Here is a 15219-nt window from a genome sequence, read left to right as displayed (position 1 = left end):
AATGTACATTGTTTAGTTTATATGTAATTTTCCTGCAGTAGGGGAGCCTTGATCTAGCTGATAGGAACAAAAAACCCTCCCAAGCTGCAAAGTTTTGAATGTGCATCATCCCCTCAATCAGTTGGTTTTAAAAAGTGCAACTGTGTGTATATGTAAAACTTCAATGGCAGTTAAAACTACCTCATTCCTACCTTAAACTAAGTATTACATCCCAACATTATCAAAACTATCAGGTGAGGGATTTACAATAGAGGCCGTGATGAGCTTCATGGTCCACAGAGAAAGGGGCAAATTCTCGCTTTCAGCTCTGGTTTGATTTACCACAAAGGCAATGGAGCCTTCTGAACTGGTTTCATACCAGACATTGTGTTGTAGCAGAATTGTGGTGGCATTTTAGAGACAGTCCACTATGTCAACGTGGGGATCCACAAACCATGATCATATTGTTGAGGACTGCAAAATGACAACTTCCTGGAGGTCTTCATACCTTGAACATTGTTGATAACACTGATGCTTGGCTTGACAGAATTCCATACATCAAATCATCGTGCACTACAACCTCACAAGCTTGGTGGCTCTAGTGCATAATCCATTCTAAACAAAGACACTCATTGGTTTATCAGAGCACCTAAAATCATCAGCAGCACAGCTCCATATAAACAGCTTTACAGCCACTAGACAAGAACTATGCATAGACTTGTCTGTACTCTTGCTAAAATGGTTGTATGTGAAATTAAAAGGCTGGTGGGGTCACCTGCTTCAAAGTTGATCTTCAGCCCTTTCAGATTCACTCAAAACATCCTTCCATTCCCACCACCACCCCTCCCCAACAATATTATGCTTAAGATACAACACAGCTTGGATCAATGCCCCCACAGTGAGAAAGCTGAATGCTACCTAAGTTAAAACCTGCACTTGTTTCAGGAGCAGGTTTCACTGTTGGGCATGTAAATGTATAACAAAGGGGCACAAGCTCTTCCCAGTGTGTGTGTTTAGATACAATTTTCAGCTCTCCTTAGCATCAGGTCTTAAATATCTAACTCCCAGCACAATTTTAATATGCAATTGATGAGATTCATGGATGCATTCAGGAAGTGGTCTGAGGTGGTAGTTTGTGCAACATGCATGGATATATCCCCTTTACTGCTATCATCCATTATTTGTGATTAAGGAGTTACACCTATATGATGGGAGACAAATGCACACCAGCTTATTTTTGTATCACTTCAGCTTTCCATCTGTCTGGGATTCAACAGCCCCCATCCTACCAGCTATGGAGTTTAGATGCTATGGCCAGTTAAATGTGAATATAGGCTTTTAGTACTGACAGCCAGTGAACTTCTGTCTTCACTCCTTAGTTTGACTCAAAAATAATCTAGAGACAATCAACCTGGTTACTTCCACTATTAATTCATGGCTCACCAGCCCTGTAAATTGTCTCTTGAAATTATTCAACTTAGCAGGAAATGGCTTCTCTATATTGCTTGTTTTACAGATCCATTAGTCACTTACACCAGCCTAAAGGAAAGTCAAATCAGTGCCCAAACATACATTTACTTGTTGGCTATTATCATAGCCAGTTGCCTGTAATGGAACCAAAGCCAATTAACGTGATTGAACTTCCCCCTTTGTCCTTCTGAAGTACTCTGACTTCTCTATTTCCTTTCACAGCTGCATTTTTTGCCTATGTATAACAAGCTACCGGTTATGAGACTTCCTGTACTGTGAGTCTCTGCTTCATGATGATCTATAGAGCGATCAGAAAGGGAAACTTGAGCTGACAGTTGCTGGAGATCTTAAGTGAGGGGCCTGGAAGCAAGTCTTTACTCTTCCCCAAACTGTTGTCTTGGAAGGTCTGAAGACCCTTAATATCACCCTAGGAGTGGATTGGGGCAACTGCTTTCTATGGAGTTCTTCTGTCCCTCTTCCCCTTTGGGGAAAGGGGGTCTCATGGTCTGGCTTCTCTTGCCATGAAGGATCTGGGAGCACTTCAGGCCTCAAGATTTCTTTATACTCCCTGGCTTTCCCCTGAGTGGCTCCTATTGTGCTCTTGGCAAAACTCTACAGATGGCAGCTCAGGCCTGAAGCAGTTCTGCAGGTCATGCTGCAAGTCCACACACACATTCCCAAATTGAAGATGAAGATTGCTCATGGGATAGAAACTCTAAATATGCATTTTATAATATTAAATTTGCATTAAGTATTCCCTGTAAGGCAGTGAAGTTCTCATAGGAAGTTACCCTAGATGTATACAAAATAATTCATGAGAGGATGATTCCTCAAGTGGAAGATCTCAATTGCTGCCTTTTAAAGTGGACTTAGTGTCTGAAACATCTCCATAATTTCTGGGCACCTTTCCAACAGTACATTTTAAACCTACGGTACCAACAGTCCAAAATGCCTATCACTAACTATAGATAAAGAGTCTTCAGTCCCACCATAAAACAGGTGATCTAGGTGTAGAAAACCCCATCCTCTTAACATGTCAAGCGAGTAGCTATTTGAACACCAGTTATGTACAACGTTCCCCATGCACAAATACTTTTCTGATCAGAACAAGCTCTATGAAGCATTTGTTTCTGAAAAGCACAAATAAGACTTTACAAAGTAAAAATTATAGGTTACATCTTGGGCATCCCAAATCTTGGCAAGTGCCCCATCAAGTTTGCTTATGTCTAAGGAAACTAACTGGAAAGTAAACTGAGATTTCAGAAAACACCAATATAAATATACCAGAAAGGAGGACCAGAAAAGCAAGGTGTAAGAAACAGATCTTTTATTTACTTCTCTTTCATTGTACTTGTATTGAAGTTAAGACCATTCAGTGGCAGTCCCAACCCACTCAGTGGCCTGTGCTGTGGGAGCTGCAGACCAGTCTTCAGTGGCAGGCTGGGCACTCCAATCTTCTGAAATAATAAAGTGACTATCAGGAACTTCTACAGCAATTGTACTCACGTCCTGTGCACCTATTAACTAGTTTCACATGCATATCTAATCATGCATTTGAATAGGCAAGAACACTTATGGAAACAAAAGTGTGGTCGACTGTTCGTGTATCTCATTGGAAAACAATTTGTGACCACTAAGAAGCACCTATCTAAAGGTTAAGGGCTTGTCTACACCATGCAGCCTTCAGTGACAAGGCTGTGTCGACACAGCCTTGTCACTAAGAGTCAGTGTGCGTGAATGCTCTTTTGCAGTATTTTGTTGGCACTTTTGCCGACAAAATACTTCCAACCCCATGAGCAGCATAAGCTGTCGGCAGGAGAGCGCTCCTGCTGACAAAGTCGCGTTCACACTGCTGCTTGCATTGGCAAAACTTGTGTCTTTTGTGGGGGGCTTTAAGTACCCGCGAAAGACAAAAGTTTCGGCAACAATGGTGCAGTGTAGACATACCTTTAGGCTCTTAAGACAGGAAAATCTATACAAATTTCCTAGATGAATACAAAAAATACTTCCCCAATACTCAACCATGCTAACCAGAGGACATCTGCAGGAAATGTTTGGCAAATACTATGGAACTGCACTCTAATGAAAATCTGAGGAAATTCACTCAATGCACATGAAAGCTAGTCACAGCTCTATGTGCATCTCCAAAGTTTCATACCGTTGACTATCACCAAGTCAGGTCTTTAAAAAAAATCCCCCCCATAAGAGCTTCTATATCTGCCATCAGTTTTTCCTTCCAACATTTCTCAAAAACTCACCAGTTGGGAATGGCTGGATTGGCACGGATGGTACCTGCACCCCCTCAGACCAATCTGCCACCTCAGGCTGAGGGGCAGGAGCAGCAGCAGCAGCAGTGAATTCAGGTGCTGGGGCTGTCCATTCTCCCTGGAACTCCTCCTTGGTAACTGCCTTCTCAGCTGCAGCCTGCTCCTCCTTTTCAATCTACCAGATACAAGATGGTGAGACTCTCAGAGGGAGTCCATTCCTACATTAGCTAACTTGCACTGATTGAAGACAATTTAAAATTGAGGTTAAAGTGAGGTTCTAACTATTTTAGTGATTGTATTACAGATGAAACTGCCCTCAAGTGACCCGTAAGGTTGTTTCCATACCCTCCCCTACATGCACACTCCCAACCCAATCCAGAAGTTTTTACCTCCTCAGGATCTCTGTAGAAGTAGAGGTCAGGCATGACCTCCCATGGGTGTTCACGGGAGATGGTGCCACGCATACGCAGGACCTCACGGGCAAGCATCCACCACATCAGACCCACTGAATGGGCCCCCTGAAACACAAACTGGTGTCTAACCTTTGGTTCAAAACCAGTCCTTTAAAAAAAGATATATACATAGCTGAAATCTATAAAAGAAGAGCACAAAATGTACACACCAAGTCCAAACCTCTTAAAAGCACAAGCTCTTGGAACAGACTAATGCTTGTTTTCCCCCTCAAACCCTTCCTGAAGGTCCTTCAAAGATAAAGGCAACTCTTTGGGGCACTGCTCACTTTTCAGATCAACAGTGAAAAGACCACATGCATGTAGAAACAAACAGTTGTACGATTTAAGGCAGACATTAGTATGGATCAATCACTAACACCTGGGTGTACTGTACATGGCTCAGTGAGTGTGTCATCCTTGTGTCAGACCCCACAGGCACCCCATAAGCATCAAGATTTTAAGAATACAGATATGAGTAGTATGTTTATGGGGTAACTGAACTGACATAGCTAGGAAAGTCTGACCAAATAGACAATTTACAGCATATTCTGAATATGTTCAAGTTTTGACTTGGGTATGAACAAATTTCAGAGGTAAGGGTCTAAGCAACATCCTAGACTCTTGCCCCCTTAAACCTCACCAGTGGGTTAGCGCCAAAGAAGCGCAGATGTATTCCAGAGCAATTTCATCAGCTGGAAGACTCATCTTGGTGCTGCACTTTTCTCTCACATTTCAGAAATGTTGCAAGAATCACTATCAAACTCCACTCATTGGACCACAAAGGCCCTTGTGGCGTTAGCGAAAAATCCTGCCATGGTTACTGTAGCACACGTCCTACACTCGAGAGTTCATTGGCCAGAAACTGACCTCAGCTCCAAGCTCTAACAGTGTGCAGTTCAATCCCTCCTTCACACAATCTCTCCTCCCACACCATGCCAAAGGCTTTAACTGGTTGTTACCAAATTAGATATGCCAATACTTTCTAGCCCTTCTCTGCAGAAAGGGTTTTGAAAGAGTGCATACTAAGGTTTCCATACCATGGATCTAGAGTGAGTGCCAAAGGGAGAAGCACTGAATACTAGAGCAATTACCTTATTATTGCATGGAATAGCAATATCCACATAGCGCAGTGGGGAGTCTGTGTTGCAGAGAGCAATGGTTGGGATGTTAACGTAAGATGCCTCAGTCAATGGCTGATGATCAGCCCGGGGATCTGTAACCACCAAAAGGCGCGGCTCACGGAAGGCAGCCTGGATCTGATTTGTGAAGGTACCAGGGGTGAAACGTCCAGCAATTGGTGTAGAGCCGGTGGCAGCAGCAAACTTCAGAACAGCACGCTATCAGGGGAGTACAAACAAAACCAGGGTCAGACAGCTGGATCAACAATCTCTCTATCATGGTACTGTGGCAATCAAAGAGGATATGTATTTTTGAATCATCCTCTTTCTATTTTAATTTCTGTTATCTGACTGAACTCCTCTGGCAACTCAGCTCTGGCATGAAACAGAATGGAACTGTAGACAGGTTCACAATTATTCCCAGCTCCGCAAGACTGAAATGGAGTAAAGCCCCATCTGTCAGTGAAATAAGCAGCCAGCCCAGGACTGTGGAAAACATGGGACCATTTCCTAATGCTAAGCATATGTGACTCCGCAGAGGCCTTAACTCTACTTAAAAAAATTTTTTCTCTGAAATGTCACTAATCTAGCTTTACCATTTACCTAGCCTCTGTATTTACACTGATCCTCTTGCAACAAATACAGGGTGAGGGTGGAAGGAAATGGAAGAAAGAGCAAAATATTTCTCCCCAAATTTCTACACAGTATTTCAACTTCCCATATCTGGCTGCAGCAAAACTTTAATCACAGGTGAAAAAAACAGTTAAATTTACCTGTGTCAATGTCTCAGGAATATACCACCAGATTGAATTTATTGAAACATTCTTTAAGCCCATCAGATCTCTCAATTAGGCTGGCATGTGGCAGTGATTGCCATCAAACTCCAGTCATGGAGAGACCATCTTCTGGTCTTAGCAAACATCCTGCCATGCTGCTCCACTGTAGCACACTTTTGGCAATTGAGAGGTCATTGGCAAGAAACTAGAGTCAGCCAAGTTTTAACAGGTTGCAGGTGAAGTATACAACAAAATCCATTCATAACCTGAAAGTCTTCTGCTTACATCTTAGACCTATACAAGACCTACCTATCATGGCACTATGAATTTGAACCCACACTTTGGCCCATCTCTACCAGTGCAGAGAGGCAAAAGCCAACAGTGGCTAGGCTGGACTTAATTTGAAGGGTAAATTCCCTGCTGTATCATCACTGCTGTTATGGCAGCATCTCTAGATTTGGAGAATGAAAGTAGGTCCTATAAAGAGTTTATTATTAAAATAAAATGTGAAAGCACTGCAATGCAGGAAACCTAGACACCATCTCATTCAGCAACAACCCCTACCAAAGTGCAATGTTGACCGACTCCCAAGGGACTTGGGAAAAGTGACAGCTGCAATACCAGGCCTCCAAAAGGGATGTATAATGCAGGAGCAGGTTTTCCCCCAAGATTACAAGAAGTGAAGAAAGAAGAAATATGCACAATTAGAATGCATGAGAACCCATCTAAAACAAGTGATTTAGTCACTAATCTGTAGTTACCATCACCTAGCCCCTCACATCCAAGACACTTGCTCTAAAGGAACAGAACAGCACACTATGAACTATTTAACTTGTATCTGCAGAACATACAGCTCTGAAGCTTCTGTGTATGTGTGAAATTTGCTGAAAATGGACACTCACATACTTCAAGCCCCAAATGCAAAGAGTCTATGCCCAAAATAAGCATTAGATTTCGGGTCACCTGCTTCCATTTACCTAGTGTCACAGCCCTGCATGCAACATATGCTCAGTGAGCATGACCCTACAAAAACAGGCTTTGCGCCCCATGAATAAGGTCCATACCTGTCCAGTATTTCTGGAAGAGATGACGCTCACATCAGCTGGGTTTTCAATGGCAACGATGGCACGGGCTGCTAATAGGAGCTTCTCCCAAGTCCTCTTCAGATTGATGATGTAAATACCTAATGTTAACATCAGCATCCACAATCAATAACCAACAAGTATAAGCTCTCATTGGAGCTGCACTTTTGTGTAACTAGATTGTCATGTGGCAGCGATTACTATCAAACCCCAGTCACGGAGGGAACACCTCTCCTGGTGTTAGCGAATATCCTGCCATGCAATTCACTGTAGCACACTTCCGACACTCAAGAGGTCATTGGTCAGAAACTGGCCTAATCTCTGAGCTTTAACAGTGTGCAGTTCAGACTTATAACGAGGAAAATAAAACAATGAATCACCACATATGCACAAAGCAATTGTGTTATTCAAACCCAGAGCTGTAGAAATTTTCTGAATTTCAGTTCCGTCATTGATTTAACAATTTGACAAAGAAAGCATTTTTGGATCAACACTATAGCTGGGGCAAAGATTGACAAAAACTCAAGTTTTGATTTTCAAAAACCAGTTCCAAATTTAAAAATCCTACACAACACTCCCCCCCCTCCCCCCCCATTTTTGACCAGCTCTATTCAAGCCATTCCTGCACATTTGGCACATCTTTGTGTTGAGAGATAATATAGTAAGGAAAAAAAGATACTTGGTAAATTCTATTGGTTTGTGATTTGCAAGAGAAAAAACTACACTTGGGTCTTTATTTGCCCTTTTTGAGGTATAGGTGGAGGCCTGGGATTTTGACATCATACCTACCTAAAATGATAAAGCTGAACAACTTAGAAGGGACAGGATATGGAGTCAGACTGTTTTTGTTAGCATCTATTTAACTGCTGCATTGATTAGTATTTTGGCTAAAGGACGCCTTTGTTAAACATCCCTAAAACCTTCCAGATTATCTTCCAGCATAATCAGGTTACACTAGACTATTTCTAAGGTAAAACCATAAGCAGCAAATAAAGGTTTGTGAAAGTTTATGTGCATCATAAACCAGAAGAGGTACAAACCCAAGTTTTAAGATATGCTTTGCAGGTTAACTTTCAGTCAAATATACATGTCAGGGGTAGGCAAACTTTTTGGCCTGAGGGCCACATCCAGGTATGGAAATTGTATGGCAGGCCATGAATGTTCACAAAATTGGGGGTCAGGGTGTGAGAGGGGGTCAGAGCTGGGGGTGCAAGCTCTGGGGTGGGGCCAGAAATGAGGAGCTCAGGGTGCAGGAGCAGGCTCTGGGGTGGGGTGCAGGCTCTGGGGTGGGGCTGAGGGGTTTGGGGTGCAAGAGAAGACTCCAGGCTGGGACCAATGGGTGCAAAGAGCAGGAGGGGGCTCAGGGATGGGGCAGGCTGCTGGGCACGGAGGATGATTGCTTTGACTGGGGGCGCAGGCTCTGGGGTGTGGCTGAGGACCTTGGGGTACAAGAGGGGGCTCTCAGCTGGGATCGAGGGGTTTGGAGGATGGGAGGGGGATCAGGGCAGTGGCAGCGGATTGGGGTGCAGAGGGGGCTCAGAGATGCAGGCTTGCGTTGAGCGTGGTCCAGAGCAACTCCTGGAAGCATATCCACCCTCCGGCTCCGGGGCACAGCCAGGCGGCGTTACCATGTCTGCAGGCACCACCCCTGTAGCTCCCATTGTCTGGGAACCGTGGCCAATGGGAACTATGGGGGCAGCGCACAGAGCCGCCTGGCCGCGCCTCCACATACTACATAGGAGCCAGAAGGGGGTCATGCCAGCTGCTTCCTAGGAGCCGCACAGAGTGGGGCAAGCCTCTAACCCCACTCCACAGCTTGAGTGCTGGAGCAGGGCAAAACCCCCACCCTCTCCCGGTGGGAGCTGAGGACTGGATTAAATGGCCTGACAGGCCAGATGTGACCCGCAGGCCGTAGTTTGCCCACCCCTGCTCTAGGTACTCAATGTTGCATAAGATGATACAGAGCCCAGCTCAGCTGAGTTGATTCTTCAAGGGTAACACTTAGCTATGAACGGGTGACGGGATGAATCACTTGGTTACCCATTCTGTTCATTCCCTCTGAAGCAGCTGGCATTGGCCACTGTCAGAACACAGGCTACTGGGCTAGATGGACCTTGTCTGACCCAGTACAGTCATTCTTATGTAACCCTGTTAAACACCATTGCCAGTTGCTGCTACTAAACATCCATTATAAGTCCTAAAGCACTGCCAAGTACTTACCATCACTTTTCCTTTTGTAGATGTACTGTTCCATCTGAAAGTCTAGATTGGTGCCTCCCAAGTGGGTTCCTGCAGCGAGGAATTTGAGGACATCCTCCTCCTTCATCTGCAGGACATCGAGACCTCCGGACATTGTGAAAGTTCCCCTTTTAAAGTAACGGCAGGGAACCTGGAACAACAAATCAGTTCACTCTATCACAAACTTACTCAAGTAATTGTGTGAAGTAACAGAACATTGGGGAATCCTAGTCACTGGAGGTTTACAACAGTTTGTACAAACATGTTAGGGATGGTCTAGATCACATGCAGTCACCAGGGACTTTTCTTGCAGCTGAAAAGTCTAAAGTAGGACTGTCGATTAATTGCACCCTTAACAACAGAATACCAATTTAAATGTATTAAATATTTCAGATGTTATTTTACATTTTCATATACTGTATTCTGTGTTGTAACTGCAATCAAAGTGTATGTTTACAAATATTTACACTGTAAAAATGATAATATAGTATTTTTCAATTCACCTCACATGAGTACTTTGTGCAATATATCGTGAAAGTGCAACTTACAAATGTAGATGTTTTTTGTTACCTAACTGTGGTGCATGCTTTCAGAAGTGTTCAAAGAGCAACACTCCAACGTGAAAACATTGTGGGTAAAACTGAGCAGAGGACATACAATTCTCCCCCAAGGAGTTCAGTCACATTAACGTTTTTTTTTTTTTTTTTTTTTTTTTTAAAAGCATCATCAACATGGAAGCATGTCCTCTGGAATGGTAGTTTAAGCATGAAATGTTAAACATTCATATGCCCCATCCGGCAGGTAAATATCTTGCAATGCCAGCTACAAATGTGCCATGAGAATGCCTGTCCTCACTTTTGGGGTGACATTATAAATAAGAAGCAGGCAACATTATCTCCTCCAAATATAAACAAACTCGTTTGTCTTAGCAATTGGCTGAAGAAGTAAGACTGAGTGGACTCGCTGGCTCTCAACTTTCACATTGTTTTATTTTTGAATGTAGTTTTTTGTACATAATTTTACAGTTGTAAGTTCAATTTTCAGAATAAAAAGATTGCACTACAGTACTTGTATGAGCTGAACTGAAAAATACTCTGTTTTTGGAGTGCAAATTACATGTAATCAAAAATAAATAGAAAGTGAGCACTGTACACTTTGTATTCTGTGTTGTAACTGGAATCAACATATTTGAAAATGTAGACATCCAAAAATATTTAAATAAATGGTATTCTATTAACAGTACGATTAATTGCAAATAATTTTTTAATCGCTTGACAGCCCTACTAAAAAACACACAATCATAAAAGCAAAACAAACAAAAAAGAGGAGAACATGCAAAGCACTTTTGTATTTCTATACTGTTTAGGCTCAGTAAAGAAATAGACAGTACATTATTTTTATTGTATTTGCAAAAAAACACCAACATAAATAAATGACTATGAACCGCATAATTAGCTTTAGGAAAAACAAATAAATTATTTAGGGAAAATTGTCAAGAGCAGCCACTAGCAGGAGTTAGTGTCCACATACTGGGGCCACCAAAAATTTGCTGAGAGAGCCAGTGGTCTAGATTTATTTGGTCCTGCCACAGTACAGGGCTTGACTTCTTGAGGCCCCGTCCAATCCTACGTGACAACCCCTAGCGTGGGGGTGCGATGTAAGTAAGGTGTGAGTGAAAACCCGCAGTTAAAAGGAGACAGAAAAGGAACCTGCCCATTCTGCCATCAGTGACTCCTTCGGCTTTTGCTTAAATTACACACAGTGCAGCTGAGCTAATCCTAAACGAGCGCCCCCCCCCCCCCGATCCCACCCGCGCACAACACGGGGCTCGCAGCGGCTGTGCTCAGCGCGCCGCCGCCGCTTCCCGAAACAGCAGCAGCGACGCCCAACATCCCCTCGCCAGCGTGTGGGGGGGGGGGGGAGAGAATGCGCGAGAGCAGCGCGCGTGGCGGGAGCCGCACGGCCGGCGGGGTTCGCGGAAGGCCTCGATTGCCCGAGACGGGCCCATGCGAGCTTGCCGGGGGCGGGGGGGAGCGGCGGAATCCCGGAGCCGGCCCCGACACTTCCCGAACCTCCCCCCCCCGGCACCGAGCGGTCCCGAAACCGGCCCAGAAGCTTCCCGATCCCCACCCCCCGCGCGGACGGTCCCCCCGGCCGGCTCCCGCCCCGCTGCGCCCCCGCAGGACCCACCCGGTGACAACGCCGTATGGAGACCACGTTAGGCTCAAAGAGAGAAAGAGGGAGGCCGCGGGAAGTGACGTGAATTTATATAGTCCCCTCGGCCAATTAGCGGCAGCTACGTAGTCGGAAGTGAGGCAACGGGTTGAAGGTCATCTGGTTCCTAAGGGGCGGGAGGAAGGCCCGGGGACTTAGCAGCGGTCACGTGGGAATGGCCCTCAGCCTCGGCGTCTGTGCCGGGCAGCAGCCGGCAGGTGGCAGCAGAGCCGCGAGTGCTGAGGATCCCCGGCCTAATGCGGCTGGGCTGGGCTGGGCGAGCCCGGAGCGGGCCGGGCCTTGGGCCTTGCTTAGGGAGGGCTGTGAGCCAGGCGTGCCCGGGGCGCTAAGCTGTAGGAGGGCTCTGGGGGCAGGGTGAGGCAGGCCTGGGATGGGGCCTAGAGCAAACACGTGGCCATCTCTCCTCTAGTGTAAATCACACCCCCCATCCTCCCTCCCACACTGCTGCCAGCTCCCACCATATTATCCCCAAGCCCCAGCTGCTGGAGTCCTTCCTTCTGCCCAGACCCTCAGCTTTCACACCCCATACCAGTAAGGGTCCCAGCCCTCCTGGTTGCGGAGAAGAGCTTGTAAACATGAAGCAACTGTAATGGGGTGGGGGAGGGGTCCCGACCTGAAAGGGTATCATGGGGCAGGGATGTCACAGGATTGCCACCCTCTTCTGCACTGCCTTCAGGGCTGGGATCTGAAGGCAACAGCCATGGAGCTTCCTGCAGCTGGAGGAGGTTCCCAGAGGCGGAGGGGGGCCCGAACTGCCCTGCTGCTGGGAGTGCCCCAGGCGGGGGCTCCTAGCTGCTAGTCCCAGCGAGTGGCAGATTAACGTATGGGCCCACAGGGCTTGTGCCCAGGGGCCTGGCCAATTTGGGGGACCCCCAGAAAAATGGGCACCCAGATCCCCAGCAGAAGCCCAGAGCCCACCCACCCTAATCCCTGGCTCCAGCCACAGGAAGCAGAAGCCCCAAGCCCAGGTGTCCTGAGCCCCAGCTAGAGCCACGGGGAGCAGAAGCCCCAAACCCAGGCTGGACCATGGGGCTGAAGCCCCAAGACCCAGTTGGAGCCACAGTGTGGAAGCCCCGAGCCCAACTCCAGGGCTGCTGCACCGGAAGTGGGTCTGATCTCCCCACTGAGAGCAGCCGTGCAGGGGAAGGATAAGTTTTGTCCCTCCACAGCCCAGCTCAGACTAGTTGCTAGGAGCTCCTGCTTGGGGCGCTCCCAGCAGCATGGGGATATGGATTTCATGAGGAAGGGCTTATTTCATCGTCCGTGAAATTGGTAGGGCCCGATATAGAAGTGAAAGGCTGGAAGGGACTGAGGCAGGACTGAGTACACCTAGACCATCCCTAACAGGTGTTTGTCTAACTGGGCCCCCTTAGTTGGCCGGGGCCCCGGGGCACAGCCCCCATAGCTAAAGGATTGGCTAGGGAAATGAGACTCTGGAGTTCAAAAAGCCCCACAGCTCTGTGCAATACCTACTACCTGTGATGTGTATGCGGGTAGAGATGTATAATTTTGTATAACCAGAGGTTATTCCATAGTAATTTACAAATCCTTTCATAATCTTCACAGCAGTATTAAGTATAATGTTCTGATATTAAGGAGTTTATAAAAGTAGATATAGGCATTGTACAATACACAAAAGGAAAGGCCCTGATTTGAAGCACTTAAGAACTAACACCCCCCCTCCCCCCCCCATATATATAGAAATGAGGACACAATGAGACAATGGGTGAAAATATATTACAGCAATTGGGGAAGAGTTTAAGATGTTACTGCCTTTTTCCCTGCTCCTAGTCTGTGTTTTCTGTTTTTGATTGTAAACTCTTCAAGGCTGGGATCTGTCTTACAATGCTTGTACTGACAAGCAGCCTTTAGGGCGGTATAAAAATAATGGTTTTATAATTCACACAGCAAGCATAGAGTAGTTGAATCCTGCAACAGCCTTGCTTTTACTGTGCTAGTTAGATGTTGTCCTTCTCCTTAGCCCTTCTATCACAGGTGTTGGTTTTAGATGCACACAGCCCGAGGCCAGGGACATTAGAATGATCTTTCCATAGCCTGAAGGTGACTTTGTGCTTCGGAATTACCTTGACCTGCCACTTTTTCCTCTGGTCTATTTCTACATTAGGCAAGGGTTTGAACCTCAACAAGCAGCAGCTGTGTGTAGCAGATAAGAGTCCAACTGTTGACTCCACCCCATGATCCTTCTGATCCATGGCTGATGCTGAGCCCTACAAAAATCTCTTCCTTTTGTGACAGCACTAGCAGAGCTAGGTTAGTAGAGCACATTGTGTGGAGATGGGGAGGTAGGCCTACGGTAACCAGACAGCAAATGTGAAAAATCAGGACGGGGGGGGGGGGGGGGGGGGTAATAGGAGCCTATATAAGAAAAAGACCCAAAAATCAGTACTGTCCCTATAAAATCAGGACATCTGGTCACCCTAGGTAGGGCTGGAACCACTTTTAAGGGCCTAACGTAGGCAGAATCTAGAATCAATGGGGCTCTCTGTAGTACACATGGGAATTGAATCATGAAAAGCAGAAGGCTGCGGACTTTTATACCATAGTAGCACATGTTCGTGCTTTTACGATCTACAGGTTTCTCCTGGTAATTCCACTTACAACATTTGTAGTAAAATCAGACTTACAAAAAAAAATTTCACCGTAAGCAGGTTCCATTGTAATACCCCACACACACACACACCAAAAGTAAATGGCGGGCTATCATTCCTTCCCTGAGAGCTTCAATTCTACACCCCACAAAAAATAATAGCTGTGGAGCTTCCAATCCATGAAGTTAGATTACTTTCAAAGGGTAAGGAGCCAGAATTGGGGTTTGTACAGTACATTTCAGGCTTCAGTTCTGTAAGAGGGGTTGAAGAAGGGGAGTGATGGTATAAACCCATGCATTAGCTGTTAGCTGCTTAGCAGGAGGTTACACACAGCTTGGGGCACCAGAACTTTTTTTTTTTTTTTTTAAACTGAGCTCAACGTCCCGATTCCTGTGCTGCCTTGCATCTTGTGCTCAAACCTAGGGGCACTAGATTGGACGCTCTTCATGGCAGGGACTTTTTTGTTTGGTTTGTTCACCACCTAGCACTCTGGGGGTCTTGCACTTGTGTAGTCATTTCCACCTGTGCACAGTGAATATCCATCCTAAGGGGAGCATTTCCCCCACACCCTCCTTGGCATTGATGTGAATGACTATGCAGGACCCCGAACAGTGTAGAACAAGGCCCCGAACACTTTCGCACATTCTCTTTGAAAAGTGCCTGGGGATTAATAATTTCCACAGGGAGCCTGGCAAAGTGGGTCTGCAGCTGGTTTCCTATGAAGGCCAATAACATTAACAGAGCAGTTACCTTCCTCTCCTCCCATGACTGCCAAGTTAGGGATTCCATCTAGTGTTGCCTCTAAAGGCTAGAGCCTTCAGCAGCTTAAATACGAACGTGCTTTATGTCTTGCCAGATGTGGAGCTTAGTAGTAGCAGAATTTACCAACTTGGTGGGGAGCGGGGAGGCTGTGCACAATAGTAGTACAACTCCTGTGCCCTGATTCCGTGCCAGAGAAATCTGCTAACAACCAGGCCTCTCTGTCCAAGGAGG

At 45.9% G+C, this 15219-nt stretch overlaps 1 protein-coding gene and 3 non-coding genes across 5 annotated transcripts; all 4 read right to left on the bottom strand.

Moving 5' to 3' along the window:
* Positions 1–2761: 2761 nt before the first annotated feature.
* RPSA (ribosomal protein SA) lies at positions 2762–11658 on the bottom strand. 2 transcript variants are annotated; one of them, XM_054019528.1, is made up of 7 exons: positions 11573–11658; positions 9365–9533; positions 7127–7245; positions 5260–5505; positions 4106–4234; positions 3708–3891; positions 2762–2906 (listed from the first exon to the last, which is right to left on the bottom strand). In XM_054019528.1, the coding sequence occupies exons 2-7, from the start codon at positions 9495–9497 to the stop codon at positions 2812–2814; spliced, it is 906 nt and encodes a 301-aa protein (XP_053875503.1). In that variant the 5' UTR covers positions 9498–9533; positions 11573–11658; the 3' UTR covers positions 2762–2811. The 2 variants fall into 2 exon arrangements, with proteins under 2 accessions (XP_053875503.1, XP_053875504.1); XM_054019529.1 differs by having other exon boundaries at positions 2762–2903.
* On the bottom strand, positions 4905–5064 carry LOC128833276 (small nucleolar RNA SNORA62/SNORA6 family). Its single transcript, XR_008444166.1, has one exon. It is a non-coding gene; the product is annotated as a small nucleolar RNA SNORA62/SNORA6 family (small nucleolar RNA).
* LOC128833278 (small nucleolar RNA SNORA62/SNORA6 family) lies at positions 6143–6299 on the bottom strand. Its single transcript, XR_008444168.1, has one exon. It is a non-coding gene; the product is annotated as a small nucleolar RNA SNORA62/SNORA6 family (small nucleolar RNA).
* On the bottom strand, positions 7328–7487 carry LOC128833277 (small nucleolar RNA SNORA62/SNORA6 family). The gene has a single exon (XR_008444167.1). It is a non-coding gene; the product is annotated as a small nucleolar RNA SNORA62/SNORA6 family (small nucleolar RNA).
* Positions 11659–15219: the final 3561 nt, after the last annotated feature.

The sequence above is a fragment of the Malaclemys terrapin genome, chromosome 2, assembly GCF_027887155.1.
Source record: "Malaclemys terrapin pileata isolate rMalTer1 chromosome 2, rMalTer1.hap1, whole genome shotgun sequence".
Classification (NCBI taxonomy): Eukaryota; Metazoa; Chordata; order Testudines; family Emydidae; genus Malaclemys; species Malaclemys terrapin.
This window is presented reverse-complemented; position numbering and strand designations above follow the sequence as displayed.

Bases quoted from the DNA above. Each gene is read 5' to 3' on its own strand.
- RPSA (XM_054019528.1), bottom strand. From the start codon at position 9,497: ATGTCCGGAGGTCTCGATGTCCTGCAGATGAAGGAGGAGGATGTCCTC. The intron at 7,246-9,364 runs GTAAGTACTTGG...TGTTAACATTAG, and splicing joins CTACAAAAGGAAAAGTGATG to GTATTTACATCATCAATCTG. The intron at 5,506-7,126 runs GTATGGACCTTA...CTCCCCTGATAG, and splicing joins CTTCCAGAAATACTGGACAG to CGTGCTGTTCTGAAGTTTGC.